Source organism: Panthera tigris, chromosome X (assembly GCF_018350195.1).
Source record: "Panthera tigris isolate Pti1 chromosome X, P.tigris_Pti1_mat1.1, whole genome shotgun sequence".
In the NCBI taxonomy this organism is placed as follows: Eukaryota; Metazoa; Chordata; class Mammalia; order Carnivora; family Felidae; genus Panthera; species Panthera tigris.
In genome coordinates this window covers 123,554,683-123,576,047 of record NC_056677.1, presented here as the reverse complement: position 1 = coordinate 123,576,047, position 21,365 = coordinate 123,554,683, and the positions used below count along the sequence as shown (strand labels likewise).

General features: G+C 38.2%; 1 protein-coding gene across 6 annotated transcripts in view; it reads right to left on the bottom strand.

Annotated features, from left to right (window-relative positions):
* PASD1 (PAS domain containing repressor 1) overlaps positions 1-21,365 on the bottom strand; it is a 146,848-nt gene that overhangs the window by 37,413 nt on the left and 88,070 nt on the right. For all 6 annotated transcript variants that reach the window (XM_042974650.1, XM_042974652.1, XM_042974654.1 and 3 more), the window contains 5 exons: positions 19,812-19,901; positions 12,114-12,213; positions 11,577-11,690; positions 8,574-8,704; positions 5,890-5,972 (listed from right to left, as the gene is read on the bottom strand). In XM_042974650.1, coding sequence (XP_042830584.1) covers positions 5,890-5,972; positions 8,574-8,704; positions 11,577-11,690; positions 12,114-12,213; positions 19,812-19,901 — 518 coding nt within the window. The remainder of the gene's footprint in view (positions 1-5,889; positions 5,973-8,573; positions 8,705-11,576; positions 11,691-12,113; positions 12,214-19,811; positions 19,902-21,365) is intronic.

The window sequence follows — 21,365 nt, the reverse complement described above, 5'->3', positions numbered from 1 at the left end:
CACAATGAAACACAAAATCCAGAAACCTGAGCCTGCTCTCCCTTCTCTTCTCTTCTTCTTCTGTTTTTGTTTTTGTTTTTATGTTTGCCTTTTTAGAACCAGGTCCTATACATACCAACAGGACAAGTTAAATGGAAACCAAGAGACTTGCTCCAGACCTAACAACTACAGCTGCATGAGAATGGGTCCCAACTCCTTTTCTTATTTGTTAGAGGCAGGTGTCAGCATGTGATGGTGTCTCAGGTGGGTGTGAGACCATGGAGTAAACAGACTGAACTCAGACTCTCAATGGGGCCTCCAAGCCATGAATTCCATCATGTTCAGATTTGGCTACACACCCTGTCCTGACCCCAGCAAGGCAAGGTGCACTCTTTGCAGAGAATAGTTTGGGTGTTGATGGATATAGAATCATCTCATAAGGATAGGGGTTTAAAGTTGGCTGGGTTTAAACAGAAAAAGAGGACAACCTTAAATTAACAGAAAAATAAGAGTATTAAAGAAATCACCAGACTCAGACTTCAGATCATGACCATAAACCAAGTTTACATGTAACCCTTTGCACTTAATAATGTCATTATAGCTCAGTTAACGATTTAGTGGGGATCTAAATTATAACTACTCCATTTTGAAATTACTTCTTAATTGATAATAATTTGATTTTGTATAGTATTTTACAAAGCATATAGATATAATTTATTTATCAAAGCAGACAGGCCTCATTTCCTTATCTTATTTGTGATGCACATTCTGCATTAATTATCCTCACCATTTATAGATAATAAACCTGAGACTCAAGGAGGCTTGTCCAAGATCACACAACTTGTAAATGGTCAAGCTGAGAAATAAAACACGAATACTTCAGTTGTTTAAAAATCCCAATACTGTGAGTTTTTTAAAGCATCACTATACCATAAGACCTCCACACTATTTGCCAAAGATGATGGCAGGCAATGTGGAGTAGAATTAGGCAAGTAACTTGCAGAGGGAGAGTAGAGAGCCTTGACTGAGGCTTCAAGAGGCAGTGAAAATGTCGCTTGTGGAGACACAAGCTGGCCACCTTACCTATTACATCACACCATTCAGAATTGCCAATATTGCACCATCTTTTAACCTATAAAAATGTCAATTGCATATGGTAAAACTTAAATCAAATTTATCCTCCCCTCACAACCTTCCCTATCCCTCGTCATTGCTTACCGTTTTCCATTGGCCCTCCTCACCATGTAACCCACTCTGGTCTATTGATTTATGTATTGTCTTTCTCTTCCACTAGAATGGAGCTTTAGAAGTTAAGGATTTTTGTTCACTGCTGTGTCCTCAGAGCCTAGAACAGAACTTCCCCTATAGTAGGTGCTAAATACTTGCTGTATGCATAAGTTTCACTGGGACTGGAATGATGGAACCTGTGAGCTAGCTCCTTAGTGGTAAAGAAACACAATCAAATGTGCTGCAGTGATGCACAGGGCCCTTCCCCTGCTCAAGATGGGGTGGACACAAGTAATGAAGTCTGTATAGAATAGTACCAAGGCTCCATATAACAAAACTGTGGTAATGAGAATTACCATACATCTTTACAAAATTCTCTTCACACCTTTGTACAAAATAACTCTTCACTGACACAAGCTGAAAGGGGAATTAGGCAGGAACATTCTTTTTGGTGAAGCTGCTGACAGCTGGAGTCTCCCAGGGACCAATTCCAGCACTGTAGCAGTTTCTGAAGACTGAAACCAAGTGTAAGAGCTATTAGAACCCTTGGAAATGCTTGCTATTTGATATTCCAGTGTTCTTTACTCTATCTGAAGGTGAGAAGATGCTATCTTCATCAACACTGGGCTAATCGTCATAGTCCTCTCCCTATTAATTTTTCTCTCCTCTACATTTAAGGAGAAATTAAAGGGGAAAAAAAGATTTTCTCTCGAAAACATCCTCAATCAAGTACTTCCCAAAGGCTCCTCGAGTTTCCTCCTTGGAATCCCATACTAGCCACAGCTGCTGGAACTGATGTCCTGACAGGAATGAGCCCAGGAAAATCTGGGTCCCAATTCCACTCTACTGTGGAACAAATTGTGTGAGTTGGGCATATCATAATCCTCTATGACTACATTCTGACAAGTCTAAAATCTACCTTATAGATTTGTTTTCAACTAGGTTAATAAACATGAAATCCTATCATGAAGGCTAAAGAACAGAATGCATTTCTACTGAGATGACACTGTGATGGGAATTTGGGTCTTACCTCTACATACATCTGGCCAAACTAAAAGAGTAGCTAGGTATTTCATTCTGGCTCTAGCAGGAGCCAGATAGGAGAGGGCTAACAGTATTCCAGTTTTGGTCTTCCCCTTACGTACTTTCAAGTACCCCTTACTTCTTTGTATCTTCAGTGGTCCAAGCAAACAAGACCTTGCACTCCATTGCATCTGTAGCTTTAATGGAAAATAACCCAACCACTGAGTCCCTCTCCTGAAATGAAAGGTTCTTTAGCCTCAAATCTGAAACATGCAAGGACAATACACCCTCCATGGAAACAGACCCTTTCTTCTAAACATCTCAAATTCCCCTCTTTGTGTTTCTTTCATAAGCATAGGCAATGCTTTCAAGCCTTTTAGCAAAATGATTCTTGCCTTTCAAAGAACATGTAGAATTACCAAGAGAAATTCCCAAACCACTTTGGGAGCTCCAGGTCCCTATGGCCTCTGTGCCTGATTACTTTCCTAACTGTCCTTCAGTCTATAAAATGAAAGCCAGATTACCAATCTGCTCAGGGTGTCTATGAAACATACGAAACCATGACTCTGACATGCCATGATTTCTTCTCCTTATTTTTATTTAAAAATATCCTGAGAACAAGGAAAGAGTCTATGACAAAAACAAGGCAATACTAGTTTGCACTGATTTATAATAATACTGCATTACCTTTGAGAGGTCTCATGGCATGGAATGGATTACCATTTTGATAGGATCAACCAATCAATCAGTCCCTGAGTAGATGTTCATTTCTGCCTACTTGATGTGAAGCTCTGTGCCAGACAGGGACAAGGCTGGCAGGTCCACCTTTACAGACCTCAAGATAGTGGACAAGCCAGGCCCACCAACAACCCATCATGTGAGAGCTGAGGTGTCTGAGAGCACAGCAGTGACCATGGTATTGAAGGAGAGGGGAGGGATGTGAGACATGGGAGGTGGAATTAAACAGAATTTCTTCATCAGATCCATCAACTCTGTCCTAAGTGTCATTTTCCATCTTACTTTCTATATGATAAATAATAATCCATTGCATAATTTTGAAAGAACTTTAGTAATATTTTATGAAAGTACAGAACATATAAAACTATAGTGCATTCATCCACACTGAAGTGATAATATCTTACAATATTAGAAGGGGTTTTAAGCCTCAAGAAAACATTTCTTTTAGGGGCACCTGGGTGGCTCAGTTGGTTAAGCGTCCGACTTCAACTCAGGTCACGATCTCGTGGTCTGAGAGTTCGAGCCCCGCGTCAGGCTCCGGGCTGATGGCTCAGAGCCTGGAGCCTGCTTTGGATTCTGTGTCTCCCTCTCTCTCTGCCCCTCCCCCGTTCATGCTCTGTCTGTCTCTGTCTCAAAAATAAATAAACGTTAAAAAAATTATAAAAAAAAATAAAAAGAAAAAAACATTTCTTTTATATCTAAGTAGATCACTGGTATAGATGTGGTAACTGGCTCGTTTCTGCATCAGAATTTTTTCATCCAATTAAACTCTGCTTAATAGTAAAACACAGGTCTCCTCACTCTCTGAACTCTTACTATCTGAATATTTGCTACAATGATCTGCTGACTGAATTATCCACGTGGTTTGCTGCTGTTGTATCTCAGGTACTCTCCTGATAGGAGAGTGTCTTGAGTTCACATTGTTTAAACATGCCATGTTTTGCAGATATCCTCTTCCCCACATTATTCAGTAAACAGTCTAATAAAGTTGAGTAACTAATGAAGGAAATGGTCAAGCCTAAAAAGTGTAAATAAGCACATGCGCTACAAGGAAAACTGGGGGTGATAAAGCACATTAAGAGAGCTGAATGAGGGGCGCCTGGGTGGCTCAGTCGGTTAAGCATCCGACTTCAGCTCAGGTCATGATCTCATGGTCCGTGAGTTCGAGCCCCGCGTTGGGCTCTGTGCTGACAGGTCAGAGCCCAGAGCCTGTTTCAGATTCTGTGTCTCCCTCTCTCTCTGCCCCTCCCCTGTTCATGCTCTGTCTCTCTCTGTCTCAAAAATAAATAAACGTTAAAAAAAAAATTAAAAAAAAAAAGAGAGCTGAATGATCATTAGTCTTAAGCTTGGCCATGCACTTGTCCTGTCCCCAACACCTAGGAATCACAGATACAATGCTGAATATTTACAAGAAATTTGAGATCCTGAAAAAAAAGAAAAAGCTTTCTGGTGCAAATGAGTGTGATCTTGGCATGAGCGGACTTATCACATTCACACAATTACAAATGCAATCTCATGTTAGCAAGAGTTGTAGGACACCAAACATGTGGAATGCAAACAGACTGCCACTGTGAGCTCTGTTTTCCATCCCATTGCTCTGTGTGTAGCTTCAGACAATGGTTTGCAGCCAAGCACCTCTGAACTCTCCCGCCAGGAAGGGAAGATTCTCCCCCATTCCTTAGATCCAGACACAGATGAATGTCAGACATTTCCTGTTTAACTCATTTCTTCACTAGCTCTTTCTTCCTTACCACCCCCACCATCAAATAGTAACAGTGACCACAGCCTCCAACTCTCTCCTCTCCCACCATCAGGCCTCACATAAACATGTCTTTAATCATAAGAAACCTCTTAAAAAATTATCTGGTTTATTTTCTTTTTTGCTAAGTATTATTGGCATGTGGTGCACATCTTTAATATATTATTTTATTATTTATTTACACATGCATATCTACTGTGATATAGAAGGAAATTTTAACCCACTCTCAATAATCTATACTGTGCAGTATCTAGTATTATGGTTTTTTACATACAGACTAATGAGTTTAACAAGTATTAAATAACTAGATAGTATTACATACAATTTCTATTTTGCAGAAATCCTTGGTGGATTGTTAAGCAGATACATGAGGGGGTTTAATGATATCTGGTAAACTGGCATTTTCTTGTGAGTTGGGACTGCATTTTTATTTCTTTTTCCACTGAAACTCATGGAACACTGCCTCCGTTCTTTGAAACTTTGTTACCAAATGTCATAAAATAAATTATATTCACAAAAAGAGGGACACCTGTATAATAGCAGTTACCACAATGTGCACTTATTGTTCCACCATTTAAAAGTATTTCTAGAAAAAGTAATCAAATGCTATTTTTAAATGCATTGTCTTAATTTGAAAGTCATTAAATGTCTGCATCAGTTAAATGTGCTCTATAGCTTTTTTTTATGTTTATTTATTTTTGACAGAGAGAGAGAGAGAGAGAGAGAGAGCGCGCGCGCGCGCGCGCGCGCGCGCGCATGAGTGGGGGAGGGGCAGAGAGAGAGGGAGACACAGAATCTGAAACAGATTCCAGGCTCTGAGCTGTCAGCACAGAGCCTGATGTGGAGCTTGAACTCATGGACAGCAAGATCATGACCTGAGCTGAAGTTGGATGCTCAACTGACTGAGTCACCCAGGCGCCCCCTATAGCTTTTTTTTTTTTTTTAATAAAAAGCCAATCACTTGTACTTACATTCAGTTGGAGAAATAAGAATTATATTAGCTGGGCAAAGGAATTCAGGCTAGTAGATTGCTCTTCTGGATTCAATTGTTTGTCTTTTCATTTTAATGGGAAAATATTTGTACATATCATTTCTTGTTTTAGTTTTGTTGAATAAAAGTATGCCCTAGGTCTCCATCACTTACTTCAGCAGTAGTCTCTCACCTGCACTCTGTAGACAGATGTTCCTCATCTGAGTCATTTATCAGCTGAATATCTTCCCCAGCTTTCTCCACAGTGAAAAGGTCCTGCAGAGAAACTGGCATTTTAGATACTTAAAATGAACTTATATAGTAAAAATACCTGACACATTAGTATAGCACGTAGTAAATTTGGAAGCAATCACATATCCAATGTCACAGCTCATCTGTATATCAATGTGAGAAAGGCACTTGATTTTATAGTCATGAAAACTGAGGATTATAGAGAAGTAATGATTTGGCCCAAGATACACGGCTGGTAGACACAAAACAAAGTAGATCCATCATCTCACAGTTGCACTCTGAGTTTGCTGCACCATCCACTGTGCTACATAGTCAACACTGTGAAAAAAATCTTCCTCCAAAAAGCCCTCTGTTCTCACAAGATTTATTCTCCAAAGTGACCATTAATATGGAACAAATATCCTAGAAACCCAGAGGAAAATTGCAAAAGATCACAAATAGAGATCCTTGTGCCATGAGGGACTCTAGAGTGAAGGACGTGTGCCAAATGAGATTTTCCTTTCTCAGAGGTGGGAGTAGTATATTTTGGGGGTGACTTCCACAATGGGATGTCTGTCTTCATGTGGCAAATATGAAAGCTCAAATCTCAGCTGCCAGAGAGGCATAATGATTGGGGCAATCAGACCAAGCAACTTCCTTCAATTGCTTTTCTGACACTTTTCTTATGGTCTTAAATCTGGGAGAAAAAAAGTGACACATGTCTACTCTAAAATGGAATGTAACAGGGTCTTTCACGGTTTCTGAAATGTGGTCAGTTAAAGTCCACAATCTAAACCATAGACAAGAGTAAAGCAGATCTTTTGCTCTCTCTGGATCCTAATGATAACAATTATCATAATGATAATGATGAGTATGATGGCTGTAATAGCTCACACTTACCAAGTGCTTGCCATGCATAAGGTGCTGTCTTATTTACTTTTCACCACAACTCTAAAAGAAGGTTTTATTATTGCCATATATAGAAAAAGAAACTGAAGCTAAAAGATTTAAGCAACTTGGATGAAGTCCTGCAGCTGGTCTGGATCCAGAGGCCTTTCTTGTAAGGCAGTTGGATGTGTTGTATGTCACAATGTCATCATAATGTTAACATGGCTCTTGATTTGCCCCCCACTCCCACATCACCCAATCCATAGTGTCACCGTCTGACTCAAGTCAGTTCGTGGCACTTCCATTTATTGAGCTTCTCAGGCTTAAAAGCTAGGAGTCATTTCTCTTCTCCCACCCACTTTCAACACATCAGCAAGGACTTTGTGCCCCATCTCCCAACAATAACCCAAACCCATGTACTTCTATCTCCATGACTCCAATCCTAGTCCAAGCTCTACCATCTCTCATGCCACTCCTCTTGCCTGTGCTCTTGTTTCCCAGATTCCATTTCCCACCCAGGAACCAGTCTAATCTCTCAAAAACAATGAAATCAGATCATGTCATGCTGCTTTCCACTATAGCTGAAGTAAAAGTCAAACTCATGATCATGATTCTCAAAGTTCTCCATAACCTGGCTTCTGCCCACTTCTTGTACCTAATTTTCTACTACTCCTTTCCTCTTTCACCTTCTTCTAGTCACATAACAGTACTTGCGCCTTGGAACTCTCTAAGCTAGTTACTACTTCAAGATTTTTACAGCTGCTGAACCCTTTACCTGGATTGCCTTCCTTTCTTTGCTGGGTTGACCTCATAACTGAGGGTCTCAGTTCAAAAGACAGGTCATCAGAGAAAGACCTTCCCTGAACACACTGTCTGAACTCCTTCTTCCCACCAGCTATTAACATATGATTGTTTTATCATCTACATGACACTTTTAAACATTACATGTCTATTGTCTATTTCTTCTAATGCATCCCCAGGACCTAGCATAGTGTCTGGCACATAGTAGGTGCTTAATAAATATGTTACTTAGTGAATAAATATTCATTGGACCTGAATCTATCCAAAGAATTCTAAAGATTGATTTTCCTTTTTAGAGAAAGAATCTGTGAGTGCTACATTAGTAGAACACTAAGTGAAAATTGGTGGTGGATGTGGGAGAGAGCTGCCTCAAAACTCACCTCATGACAGAAACCTTCCTTTGTTCACCTGTCAAAATGGTCACTTCTCTTAATATGTTCCAGCCCTCAGCCCCTGTATACCTCTTTCATATTACATTAAAACCACTTGTTACTGGGGCGCCTGAGTGGCTCAGTCAGTTGAGCATCTGACTTCAGTTCAGGTCATGATCTCACGGTTCGTGAGTTCGAGCCCCACGTCCAGCTCTGGGCTGACAGCTCAGAGCCTAGAGCCCGCTTCAGATTCTGTGTCTCCCTCTGTCTGCCCCTCCGCTGCTTGCACTCTGTCTCTCACATTGTCTCAAAAATAAATAAACGTTAAAAATTTTTAAAAAATAAAATAAAACCACTTGTAAGTGATTGTGTATCTCTTTTGAGTGTGTTGAGATCTCCACTCACGTGCTCACCTTCTGAAATGCAGGAGCTGATCTGTCCTCATTCACTTATCTTAGCACAACCCCCTGCACACATTGGGTTCCTTAGAAATGCTGTCCAGTAGCTGATGGACCAAAGGGGACATGGCCTTTCAAAGGAAGCCCGCAATTCCCCAGTTGGGAAGGCACACACACAACATACTCACCCGTAGAATCTGAGTCCTGAGGATACAAATGGACCCGACCAGATAAAACCGATCCTCCAGAGGAAGATATGTACCACACGATTCAGCAAAAGAGGGACTGGGGAAGAAGCTACTGAAGAGCACCAAAGGCTCTACGGGAGACAGAGACACACATGTGACAATCAAATAGAAAGGCAGGCTGTCTACACAAGAAATGAACACCTGACACATCAGTGCACTGTTTGCCAGCCCACTGATAATTTTCAGAATTCTGAGTCACAGATTTTTCCTGCCTTCCTTCTGTTCCAGCTATCCTCCTTACCCTGGTCTCCACCAAAACATGAAGAAGTCATTACTGAGAAATAATTGTTGCAAGTTCAGGGTGATATTCAACTTTGTGTTCTTACTCTGTGGATGGATTTTGTAGTCTTCAAAAGAAATTTAGCTCCCCTCTTTTATATAGGGCACATGGGTATTAAATATGTGTGTAATTTGTGTGCATATGTAGTCAACTGAATGTTTTAAAAGTATACGACCCTTAATTTTCAACACATATGACAAACATATCAGACAACCATTGTGTGAACTAATTTTGATTGTTTATTTACTCATTCATTCATTCGCTATATTTTTAGACCTCAGTATCAAAGAACCGAGTTAATTACACTCTTGGTCCATGGAATAGAATGAACACAGATAAAGTCTCTACTCTTGATTTTTCTGATCCTTCTGCACCCACAGACACCCATTGCCATATACCACTTTTAATATCTAAACTTGTAAAATATGTAGTCTGGTTTTATGTGTATGTGCTTACCACTTACAAAGGTGGCATTGTGCTATAGATCTCATTCTGTTTCTTACTTTTTTCAATCAACATTATGGTTTTAAGATTTAACTGGAGTGCCTGGGTGGCTCAGTCAGTTAAGCATCTGACTTTGGCTCAGGTTGTGATCTTGCAGTCCGTGGATTAGAGCTATGCACTGTGCAGCCTGCTTGGAATTCTCTCTCTCCCTCTCTCTCTGCCCCTTGCCCACTCATACTCTCTCTCTCTCTCTCTCTCTCTCTCTCTCTCTCTCTCTCAAAATAAATAAACTTAAAAAAAAGATTTAACCATGTTGTAGTATGTATATCCGAGGTCACTGCTTTCAAAGTTTTCCATATTGCACATTTTTCTCATTTTACTTGCCCATTTCCCTAATAATGCACACCTAGGCTGTCTCCAACTCCCTCCAACCATAAAAAACACTATGGCATATATAGCACATGTCCCCTTAGGCACAGATCTCTCTGTAAGTCTGCCTCTGATATATCTCCACCCAGTGATGAGACTGCTGAGTCACAGGTTAATTAACATAATTTAAGTTCACTCTGTTTTTCAGGAATGCTTCATGAGTTTACATTCCTCTCAACACTGTCTTAGTGTTTTATTTCTCACCTCCTCACCAATATTTGTTTATTATTCACACTTCCTGATTTCTGTCATTCAGATGGGTGTACAGTGCTATCTCACTGGTTTTTAAATCTTTCATTCTTTGCTTACTAGTGAGTTCAAGCATCTTTTCACATATTCGTTGGGCTATTTACCTATGGTTCAAGCCCTAGATGTTTTAATGGCCCCATATCAGTGTTTATGTTAATTTATCAGCCAATAGATCCTGAAACCTTGAAAATTGTAAATTTGGACTCCATATCCACACAACACTGATTTGGGGTTTGATTTCTTGTAAATGACACATATTTTTTTCCATTCAAATTCTGAGGGAGATGGCAAACATTATTCCTCTAGGCCAGTGGACAGGATTTTACTGATCATGTTAAGTTTCTAGGTTTTACGTATTGGTCCTTGAATGAATGTTAGCACTCCAGACCCCAGCCAGCGAAGCCCATGGATGATGCATAACCCACCTAGGCTTCCTCTTATCATTATAGTCTTGTACTTTATACTCTAATTCCTGTCACCCAAGGACTTAACTTTCCTTTAAGCTTGGGTATGCATCAAACTTCTTTTGTTATGTTTTAAAAATTGTTTCCTTGTTTTTGTAGAAGGAAAGAGTCATTCTTACTAGTTCAATCCACCATATTACCAAGTGACCCTATCTTGTGAATTTTACTATTTTTTAAACTGAATATTTAATATAAGTTTTAATAATAAAAGGGATGAAACAAGGATTAGTTGTTTATAATAGGCGCTAGATATTTCTGTAAAAGGTATTCCATTTTTCAAAGGAGTTTCCCCTATTTCCCTGTCTTTTCTATCTTCCTCAGAGCAATAAACAGTAATTACAACTCTCATAAGTAAGCTGCTCTGTTGTATTGGACAGTAATTATATTTATATATTTCAAGTCCTCATCATCTCCAAACCCCCTCTTCCTTTTACTGCACAGTCTCACTGCACTGTTTCACAAAAACATTGCACTCTGCTAAAATTCATAGAGTCTGAACGAAAGCTAGAGGCCCAAGCATTTTTGGATACCAATTTAGTAGCAGTGTCTACTGGCACAAACCTATTTATTCCTAACTGCAATAGAAATGAAAACTACTTCAATGAACAAGCAACTCAGGAATAAGATCATTAAATATAACTAAACATTTTAAATATAAATATTATCTATTTTCTGATTAGTGTCAGGTAAGTATATAAGCTACCTATCCCGAAATTCTGATCTCAGACAAAAAGGTCAGAGACATTTACAAACAAGGTGTTTCATATTATCAGGCCCATTTTTAGAACAATAAGATCCTTTGGAACAATAACTTTAGTCTTTCTTTTTATCAGAGATTTCTGTTGGTCCTTCTTTTGGTAATCCATTTATATCGTCACTCATAATCTACTTTCCCTTTGTTTTTATCATGGAATTCTTTTTCAAAAGTCTGATCAGTGTCTACAACCAAACCGCTATGGTCACAGGGATATAAGAGAATCTGAGGGCGCCGGCAGTGGAAAGGCATTTATGTTAGCAACGAAGGGCTATGAAACACATTAACTTTATCTAAATTAGACTGAAAACTGAATTGCTTACCATTTGAAATATCTTTTAAAGTCAGAATTAATTTCACATATTCATAAGTAGGGTTACTACCACGTTTATCATTTCCTCTCTTTATATGACAGCAAAAGTCAGTATGTTTTCCCACTAAGAAAAAAAAGATACAAAACACATTTACAATGGTATGTTACCATATTCTGCAGGATTATTTCATAAGACCATTGTCTTACTTAGAACACATTTTTAAAAAATATCATTTTCTTTCCATGAACATTAGCTCTGGCATAGCTATCTATGTTGTAGCTCTGGAGTAGAGTACCAGCTAGAACATTATATAACACTAATACAATTATACAAAAGCTCAAATAATCAGGGTTCATGACAAAGAACAAGACTTAATGGAGAAGAAATATTTTAATACTAGAAATATAATTTGTGTAATTGTATTAAGTTAATATATAATCAGCAGCCATATTGGCTCTAAGGTCTTTATTTTTATTACTCCTTTGAGTAGTTGTTACTTGGGTCTTAAAATCTAAGAACTTACAATTTAGGAGACACAATCCGTACCTGAGCTTGACGAAGGAAGTTTGAGAGCAATCTTTCGGTGGACTTCACTTTTCTCATGATCAGGCAGAAGACTTAATAATTTTTTACCCACAATCTCATCCTTAAGAAAGACAGAGAGAATACATTTTGTTACATGTGCTATTACTGTTCACTTCCTCTACCTCCTTACTCCAGTAAGCTTATCATCTGCTCCCCCTCAGCCATCTCATGGTCATACCTATTATACCTCTACAAGTCCCAGTTCACATTACTCCACTCTATGTCCATCACCTCCTACCTTTCCAGTGCACACACACAAGTACCCTACCTCTCCAACAATTACTCCACACGCTGAGACCTCCAGTTCATTCCCATCACATTTTTACTGTGCATTATCTCCTGTAAATTGTCATATCCTACTTTGCTCAGTTCAGATTCCACCATGAATCACTATAAGCACTCCCATGTTCAACTTCTGACATATATGCCTGGGAAAATACCAACTCTGGTTAATTTCAACTCTTCATATACCTTATACCTTCACCCAAGCAACCGCATGTCTATGGCAACCATGCTATGTATTATTTTAAATGGGCACACAGATCTGTGTGGAAATCATTCTTCATTTCCTTAGACAATTCACTCCCTCACTCTTCAGTGCGACTCTTTCTTGCCTTTTCTTCCTTCTTAAAACCTCCAAGCCTTCCTCATCCTCATATTCAGCTGGGGATCTCATTTTTTATTGAAATGTAAAACAAAGGGGAAAGAAAATGTCAATAACTTCCTGCCATCTAATCTACCAACCCATTTGTTTCTGTGGCTAGAGACCTATTTTTTCTCCTATTCCAAGGAATAAGCTTCCACTGAAGTCTAGTGCACTGCCTTTCATCCTCTCTCAACTATTCAAGGACATCATTCCAGAAATTTCCCCCTACCTCCCACATCATTAAGCTTTCCCTCTCTACCAGGTCTTTCCCATAGCATGTAAATGCTATATCAGGGATGCTATAATATCAGTTATCTTAAAAACAAAAACAACACAGAATTCCAAAAATCTAAAACTTTCCTTGACCCTACATTCTCTCCTCTGGCTCTTCTCTGGCATACTTTGGAACAAAAATCTTTGAAAGGAACTATACTTGCTGCCTCTCATTTCTTTAGCTTTCACTCTGCCTTGAAACCACACTAACCAGATTTTTACCCTAACCACTCCACTTTTGTCAAGGTCAAACAGTGTCAAGGTCACGTTGCCAAATCCAATAGTCAATTCTCAACCCTCACTAACATCTCAGCATTTGATACAACAAATCCCTCCTTCTTCTTGACACACTTTATTTATACTTGGCTTCCAGAATACCATACAAATATGGCTATCCTTCTGCTTTGAAGGCTACTCCATCATGGTTTTCTTATCTGGATCTTTCTCCTCTATGTACTTGACACTGGAGTTCGTAGGGCCTAGTCATTAGACCTCTTTTACTATGCTGTCTTTGTGGGCAGTCTCTTTCTGCTGTAGCTCATCAAATACCATCTATCTTTGTACCTCCAGTCCAGACTTCTCCTTGAAGTCTTCTAGATAACTCATCTTAGATGTCTAATAGGATTTCAATTTTAAGATGTTCAAAATAGTGCACCTGAATTTTTCCCTCACAAAGCATGCTACTCCCTCAGTCTTCCACATTTCAGTAAATGGCACCATCATTTACCCTCATGCTTGTCCTTGACTTGCCTTTTTCCTCCTAAACCCTAAACCCAATCAGCAAACTCTGTTGGTAAAACAGTCAAAATGGATGCAGAATCGGTCCACTTTTCACCACATGGGCTAAACCATAATCTCTAGATTGGATTACTGCAACAGCCTTACCTCCTCTCCCTGTATTTATTTTTGAAGCATCCCTGCTCCCACTCCATTCTTCACAGAACAGCTACAATGTTTCATTTAAAACATAAGTCAAGTTTTCCTCTACTTAACATTTTCCACCAGCTACCCAAGTTATTCAGAGCAAAAGCCAAACTAATTTCAATGGCTTATATAGTTCTATGTTCTGGTTCCTTGCTGTTCATTGACTTTAGTCCCTCCCATTTTTTATGGTTGCTCACTGCATTCCAGGTACACTAAACTCCTTGTTCATATCCAAATACACCAAGCAAATAGTCACCTTGGGGCCCTAAAATGCTCTTCACTCAATGTGAAACATTGTTTTCTAGATATTTACAATGATGTTCTCCCTTACTTCATTCAAGTCTCCACTCAAAAGTATTTTAAATAGAACTGATTTCCTGACATTCTCTTCCTGCCTTTTTTTTCATAACACATTCATTACCACCTGACATTATAGTCACATGTATATGTTTATCTGTTTATTATCTGTCTCCCTCAGTAAAATGTAAATAACATTAAAACAGAGACCTTTGCTGACTTATTCACTATTAAATCCTCAACACCTAGAACTCAGCTTGGCACAAGTGAGCATTCAGTAAATGTTAGTTGAATGAATAATGCTGTACCATGTAGCTGAAATATGGTGACACATGGATAAATTGAATATCAGACATTAAGTAATGAGTTTTTAATGTGATAGGAACAAAGTAATAAACAAAGTATTCTTTGTAGCTGAATAATGGTTTTGGGTGATGAACCACAGATTCAAATAATTTTTAAATGAATAATATTAATAATGTACAGTCAAATTCAGAAATATATTTTATGGTCCATTTGTAGAAGCTAGCCTATGAGTTAGCCAATGTTCAAATTAGCAGATTGATCCTGACTCAATAAAAAAAAAGCATGGCTTGACTGAGGGCAGAAATATTACCTTAATTTAGCAAACAAAACATTATGAAATTAACAAGCAATAAATTTTGACAATGAAAGTCATTCAATAAGAAATTTACCTCCTAAAAGAAATATAGATATTTTTCATTAAACTTCACTTTTTCAATAAAAATTGTATTATTAGTTTAGTTATGAAACAAACTATAGGTATCAAACCAAGTTACCTCTGGTCAGTGGAAACCACTCATTCATTTATCTAACACATGATTAACAACTGCTCCATGCCAGACACTGTGCTAGGTATATTCACACAAATAAGCTATCATAACACCCTGTGAGAGGAAAAATTATCTCCTATTTTGTTGATGAAGAAATTAAGGCTTGTCCAATTATTGAGAGATCAGAAGTTCAGTGGTAAATTTCATCCCCAAGTCCATCCAAATAACTGTATATCCATTGTTCCCTCCACTCTACCATAGCTGCTTCAAGTCCAATTTATACAAAGGGCAGCTGATTTGCTACTGGGACAGTTTCTGCATTTTGGACACTCTACATGAAGCAATTTATCAATTTCTTTTTTTTTTATTGAGTACTTATGAGGGTTAAACATGATGATCCTGATATGAATTCTAATTTTAATGAATACATAATTCAGTAGAGCAGATCAAAGTGTCATGGCTCACCAGTTCTTTCATCAGTAGAAGAATAAAGGACAGCACTGTCGCATCAAAGAATTCAAAGCGAGCAGACTTTTGATAGTGTACATCCCCTTGGATGGAAATACTGGCAAAGATTTTCTTATTAATTAACTACATTCTTTAAGGACAGTGATAGTCACAATGAATGCCTTAGAACTGACCACCAACTAAAAAAAGGTGAATGTAACAATCATTCCAGTGTAACTACTCCATAGTTAAAGGGCAGAGATCTGAAAACATTATCAACACTATGTTATTTTTATAAATCTTTAGCATTTGCTCTTCTTATTACACAAGGCAGAAAGATCAAGGCACTTAAAGCTTAAATAAGCAAAGATAAATACCAGTGAAAAATTAAAAAGTTTTTTCAAAAGCCAAGTTTGCAAATACTTATTAGTTGTCCCACAAATATTAGAGTGGTGAGTCTCAGTGATGTCAAAAAAAAAAAAAAAAAAAGTAAAGGAATTTGCTCCACTCCATGACATTTATTGAGAATCCAGGCAAGAAGTGTCTTTTTGTTGGCAGAGACATTCACATTAAACATGCATTAGAAAACTGTTCAACTATATAGGGCACAGGGAAGTATAAGAGCCTCTGCATGAAATTCAGACTGCATTTTGAATCAAACAAGACTCATCACGAGTAATTCTCTACTATGCTGTAAGCTTCACAGGAAGAAGAGAGGAAAATTCATCACAATTATCATGAACTAACTATATACCTATATTCAAAACCTGCTAAAGTTTCTTAATAATTCAATGCTGAGAAACTATTTCCAGAGGAAATGTGTTTACAATTTGTTTAAGAATTGTCAAAGAGAACAACTACATGTAAATTCCCAGTTTTAATTTTTTTCAGGGGGTAGTGATGAAGTAGGGTGAGTTGGAGAGCAGGCTGCTAGGAAGTACAAGTTACTACTACAAGTGACTGCAAGTTTTTCCAAAGGAAAAACTATCAAGGAAATAAATGAGTGGGAAAATACAATGGCAAATTTCCGATATAAATTTAATACCATGATGATGATAGTAGACCTCATTTTGGTCACAATGGTATGTGTTACAACATCATATCTTGGACTCCTCATATCTTTTTGTCACACCCCCATCCAATCCATCAGCAAAACTTATTTTACCTACAAAACACCGATGGCTTCCACATCCACCTTACTGCAATTCATCACTATCTAATAGCCTGGATTAATGCAATAGCTTTCCAAGTGGACTCCCTACTTTCATGTCTGCCCCCATAGCTTATTCTTTTTTTTAGTTGCAGTATACTTAACATACAGTGTAATTTTAGTTTCAGGTGTACAATATAGCGATCCAACACTTCCATACATCACCCAGTCCTCATCTCAACAAGTACACTCCTTAATCCCCATCACCTACTTCCTCCCTCCTCTCTCGTGATCATCAGTGTGTTCTCTAGAGTTAAGAGTCTGCTTCTTGGGGCACCTGGGTGGCTCAGTCGGTTAAGCTTCTGACTTTGGTTCAGGTCATGATCTCACAGTTTGTGCATTCGAGACCCGCATCCAGTTCTGTGCTGACAGCTCAGAGCCTGGAGCCTGCTTCAGATTCTGTCTGTCTGTCTCTCTCTCTCTCTGCCACTCCCCTGCTCACTCTCTGTCTCTCTCTCTCAAAACTAAATAAATATTTTTTAAAAAGTCTGTTTCTTGCTTTGCTTCTCTTTTATTTTCCCTTTGCTCATATGTGAGATTTAAGAAACAAAATAAATGACCCATAGCCTATTTTTTAACACAGGAGCCAGAGTGACCCCCTCCCAAAAAAAAAGCTCATAATTTCCTTCATCTGCTCCAACCCCCACAATGGCTTTCTCCCATCTCAGAGGAAAAGACAAAGTGATTACAATGGCCCGAAACAGGGTAGACCTCTGCTACTGCTCTGACCTCATCACCTCCTAGTACTTCTCCTTTTGATCACAGCACTCCAGTCACAACAGCCTCTCTATTGTGCCTTTTCCATACCAAGCACATTCTTGTCTTAGTGCCTTGTCACTTGCTTTTGATTCTGCCTGGAACATATTTGCTCCAGTTATCTACATGACTCACATACTCACTCCATTCAGGTCTCTGTTCAAATGTCCCCTGATAAGGCAGGTCTTCACTAACCCCACATTTGCAAAAGCCCACCTCAAGGAATATTTTTTCCACATTCACAGATGAGAAACTAAAGCTCATGTAGTTATTAAGTGATAGAGCTAAATTTTAATCTTCAGATTGTCTGATTTCAGAGAACAAGTTCTTTCCATCCACCATGCTAGCAGTTTACAGTTGCCCAAGAGACAGAGGTGTCTTGATATTTAATGAAATTGTAGCTTCCTGGAGCCAGGAAGATCCTCTAGAAATGGTTTTGTCTCTCCATTAATATAAGATGGGTGACTTATAAAAATGAAATTTTTAATCAAAGCCTGGGAAAAATTTCATGTTGTTACAAATTAAGAAGAGTTAGGATTTAATGAAGAAAAGTGTGAACTTATGCCTCAGGTATAAGTCCTTTTTAACGAGATTATAAAACTCCATTCTCATTTCATGTTTATGTACAGACCTAATATTAATAGCTTTATTTTTAAGTATACCCATCTCTGGTAATCAAATCGATGGCTTAAGATTAGTCATTCAACCCCATGTCCCAGATACCTCTACCTTAGGGTAAGTCTGTGTGTGTGCATGTTACCTAAAATGCTTAAAGTTGAAATATTCTCTTGAGAGTGGAAAGTTTGAACCAAACTACATAAAGAAACAAGGATAGCACGACTAAGACATTCACTGTGCAAAATCCTCACAATAGGAAAAGTTCACCTTTCCTTTCACAATGACCAATTTGGTTTAAGTAATATCTAATATAAGACTTTGGGAAGATTTCTAGTCTTCACTATAACAAAACTTAATCTGTCATGGATCATACTCATACAGTCTTACTTTTAATATAGATTTAATAAGACCATTCCTCTTCCATGATATAAGTGCTCTAAAGTCTAATTCAATGAAAATCTCTAATATTTGTATTTTATTCAGCTGTTTTGGCATCCTACACATATAAGCTGAATTTGAAAATGTGAACTGTTCTCTAAAAGAAATAAAACAGAATAAGAAAAAAAGATATTGATCATAGTATCTTCAAATAAAGATAAAAGAGTAGAAAAGTTCTCTAAGCTTCCAACCGGGCCTTGCAACATGTTGGCTGGAATAGCATAACTAGTGGAATAAGCTTTGAATCCACTTTTAACTTAATTAAAGAATAATGTAACATGACTTCTATTAATTTACATGTTCCAAACTTGAGTGCTATAGATCTCAGGGCCAGGGTGTGTCAAGTTCTTTACTCAACTGTGTAGAATGAGGAATATACAATGAAAGCAACAATCCAAATAAGATTCACACAACTAGCCAAATGACAGAGATTTCAAGAGTGGAGGTGGATGTATTCTACCTATCCTCGCTCCACACACATGCATTAGTGGAACAGGAAGGTATGTAGTACTTTCATATTTGAGTGGTATATTTTTTAGATGCTCAACCTGAAGATCCAGAAAAATTTTTAGGTAATCACATATTCTAAGTCAATGATCTTATGAAGATAGAGAAAGCTTTCATGAAGAGGGGCATAATAATACCAAAGAGCTCAGGAATGAGTGACCTTTTGGGACAGCACAGATCCTGACTACAACTCCTATGTAAATGTCTCCAGCAATACTTACAATACTGCTAAACTATGCCATCATATCTATATTTTTTTCTAAATTAGATCATAATTTGTTCTTTAATATAAAGAAACAAAAAGCAAATCAGATCTGGAAATGGATACCATGAGCCAGCATAAACAAATCATGACATTCTTTCTTTAATTAGTATGTAGTGGACGCTAAGGAAATGTACAAAATCAAACACCTCCATCCCAGTGAGGGCTGCTTCACAAAGTAGTCACCTTGGGGGTTACCGACTGATTTTGAGGAGACTTCCATTTTAAAAAGTACATTCTTCTTTGGAGATTGCCTTCGGGGCCCTTTACAAAACACACATACACACACACTATTTCATTACCTCATATCACAATTTGTTTTTATAGATTTAAAACTGAAACCAATAAACATGACAATAAAACAAGTGCACATTTTGACAACATTGAGAGAACATCTTCTCTGATGAGTTATATGCTCCTGAAAACAAACAATGAACCCCTAAACAATAAACCAGAATGATCCTTCCCCAAAACTGGAAAAACTTACTGGTAAATGGCCAAGGAGACAAGTGATGCTTCCACCGACATAAATTATCACTCCATCTAGGCTCAGTATTATCATAAAGCCATCTAATGACTAAGGAAGAGAGAATAATAATGTAATTAAATAGTGGAACAATAATAAAATGATAGCTTTATTTCTAAATGCATAAATAATTATAAAATAGCACACTGAAAATGTATTGTGGGCCTTAAATATCAATAAAGCAGGCACAGACTTAATTAAAATTCCATTATTCTGCCTCCTACACAGAATCTACTTAACCTTAAGCATGAGATGTTTATCAAATGATGTGTCACTTAGACAAACAAATTTTAATGTATACTCAATTAACACAAAGCTCTCCAACACAAGCTAGGAAGATTCATTTCCATGTGTAGGTTGTTTCACATTTATTCAAAATTAATTTCAAAAATGCTAAGAATATTTTGCAGGGCATTTTTATTTGTGGTTAGTCATCTACTTATACATATGGAGATTACCATCACTTTCCTGCTATATAATGGATTTGATATCCAGACAAGTGCCTCCTGGTTGAGAACCCCTAAAATTATGAATAAAGTATATAAAAACATATATTTCAAAACAAAACCAAGCTTATTATAAAGTAAAGGAAACAATCTGGTATCAGAAATAACTATAACATGAGAATTAACAGGTAAGGGGATATTGGAGCCTGAATTTGCCTTGTAAATATCTGCATAACACTGATGGCATAGAGATTGGGAGAGAGAAAGCAAAACCAGGCATACACAAGGTGGGAAGTGAAATCAGAGACTTCTGCATAAAACCAGGCTTCCCAAAGGGTAACACTCTCAGCAGACCAAATAGATCTTATCCAGCAAAGGGAGAGAGTGAATGCACATGTCTGCCTCAGGCTCAGCTCTGGCTAGAGAAGGAAAAGAAAAACTAGTCTCATCTGAGAATCACTAAACAGAAGCTCGCACTCACACAGATGGAGCCGGCATTCGCAAACTACCTGTGTAACTTTCCACACCCCAAGCCCATTATTTAGTTTACAGTGGTCTTGGGGCACCTGGGTGGCCAACTCTGGAGCATCTGACTCTTAATCTCAGCTCAGGTCGTGATTTTGCAGACTGTGAGATTGGGCCCACCCCTGCATCAGGCTCTGCGCTGACAGCGTAGAGCCTGCTTAGGATTCTCTCTCTCCCTCTCTCTGCCCCTCCCCCACTCATGCTTGCTCATGCTCTCTCTTTCTCTCAAAAATAAATAAAATAAACTTTAAAAAATTGTTTAAATAAATAAAGTGCTTCTCACTCTGGACATCTAGTAAAAAGAAACTGAAATCATTTCTAGAGAATCATTTTAAAAACAGGGCTTGAGGCACCTAGGTGGCTCAGTCAGTTAGGTGGCTGACTCTTAATTTCAGCTCAGGTCATGATCTCATGGTTCGTGAATTCATGAGTTCATGAACTTGAGCCCCACATCGGGCTCCACACTGACTGTGTAGAACCTGCTTGTGATTTTCTCTCTCTCCCTCTCTTTCTCCCCCTCCCCCACTCACTCGAGTGGATTCTC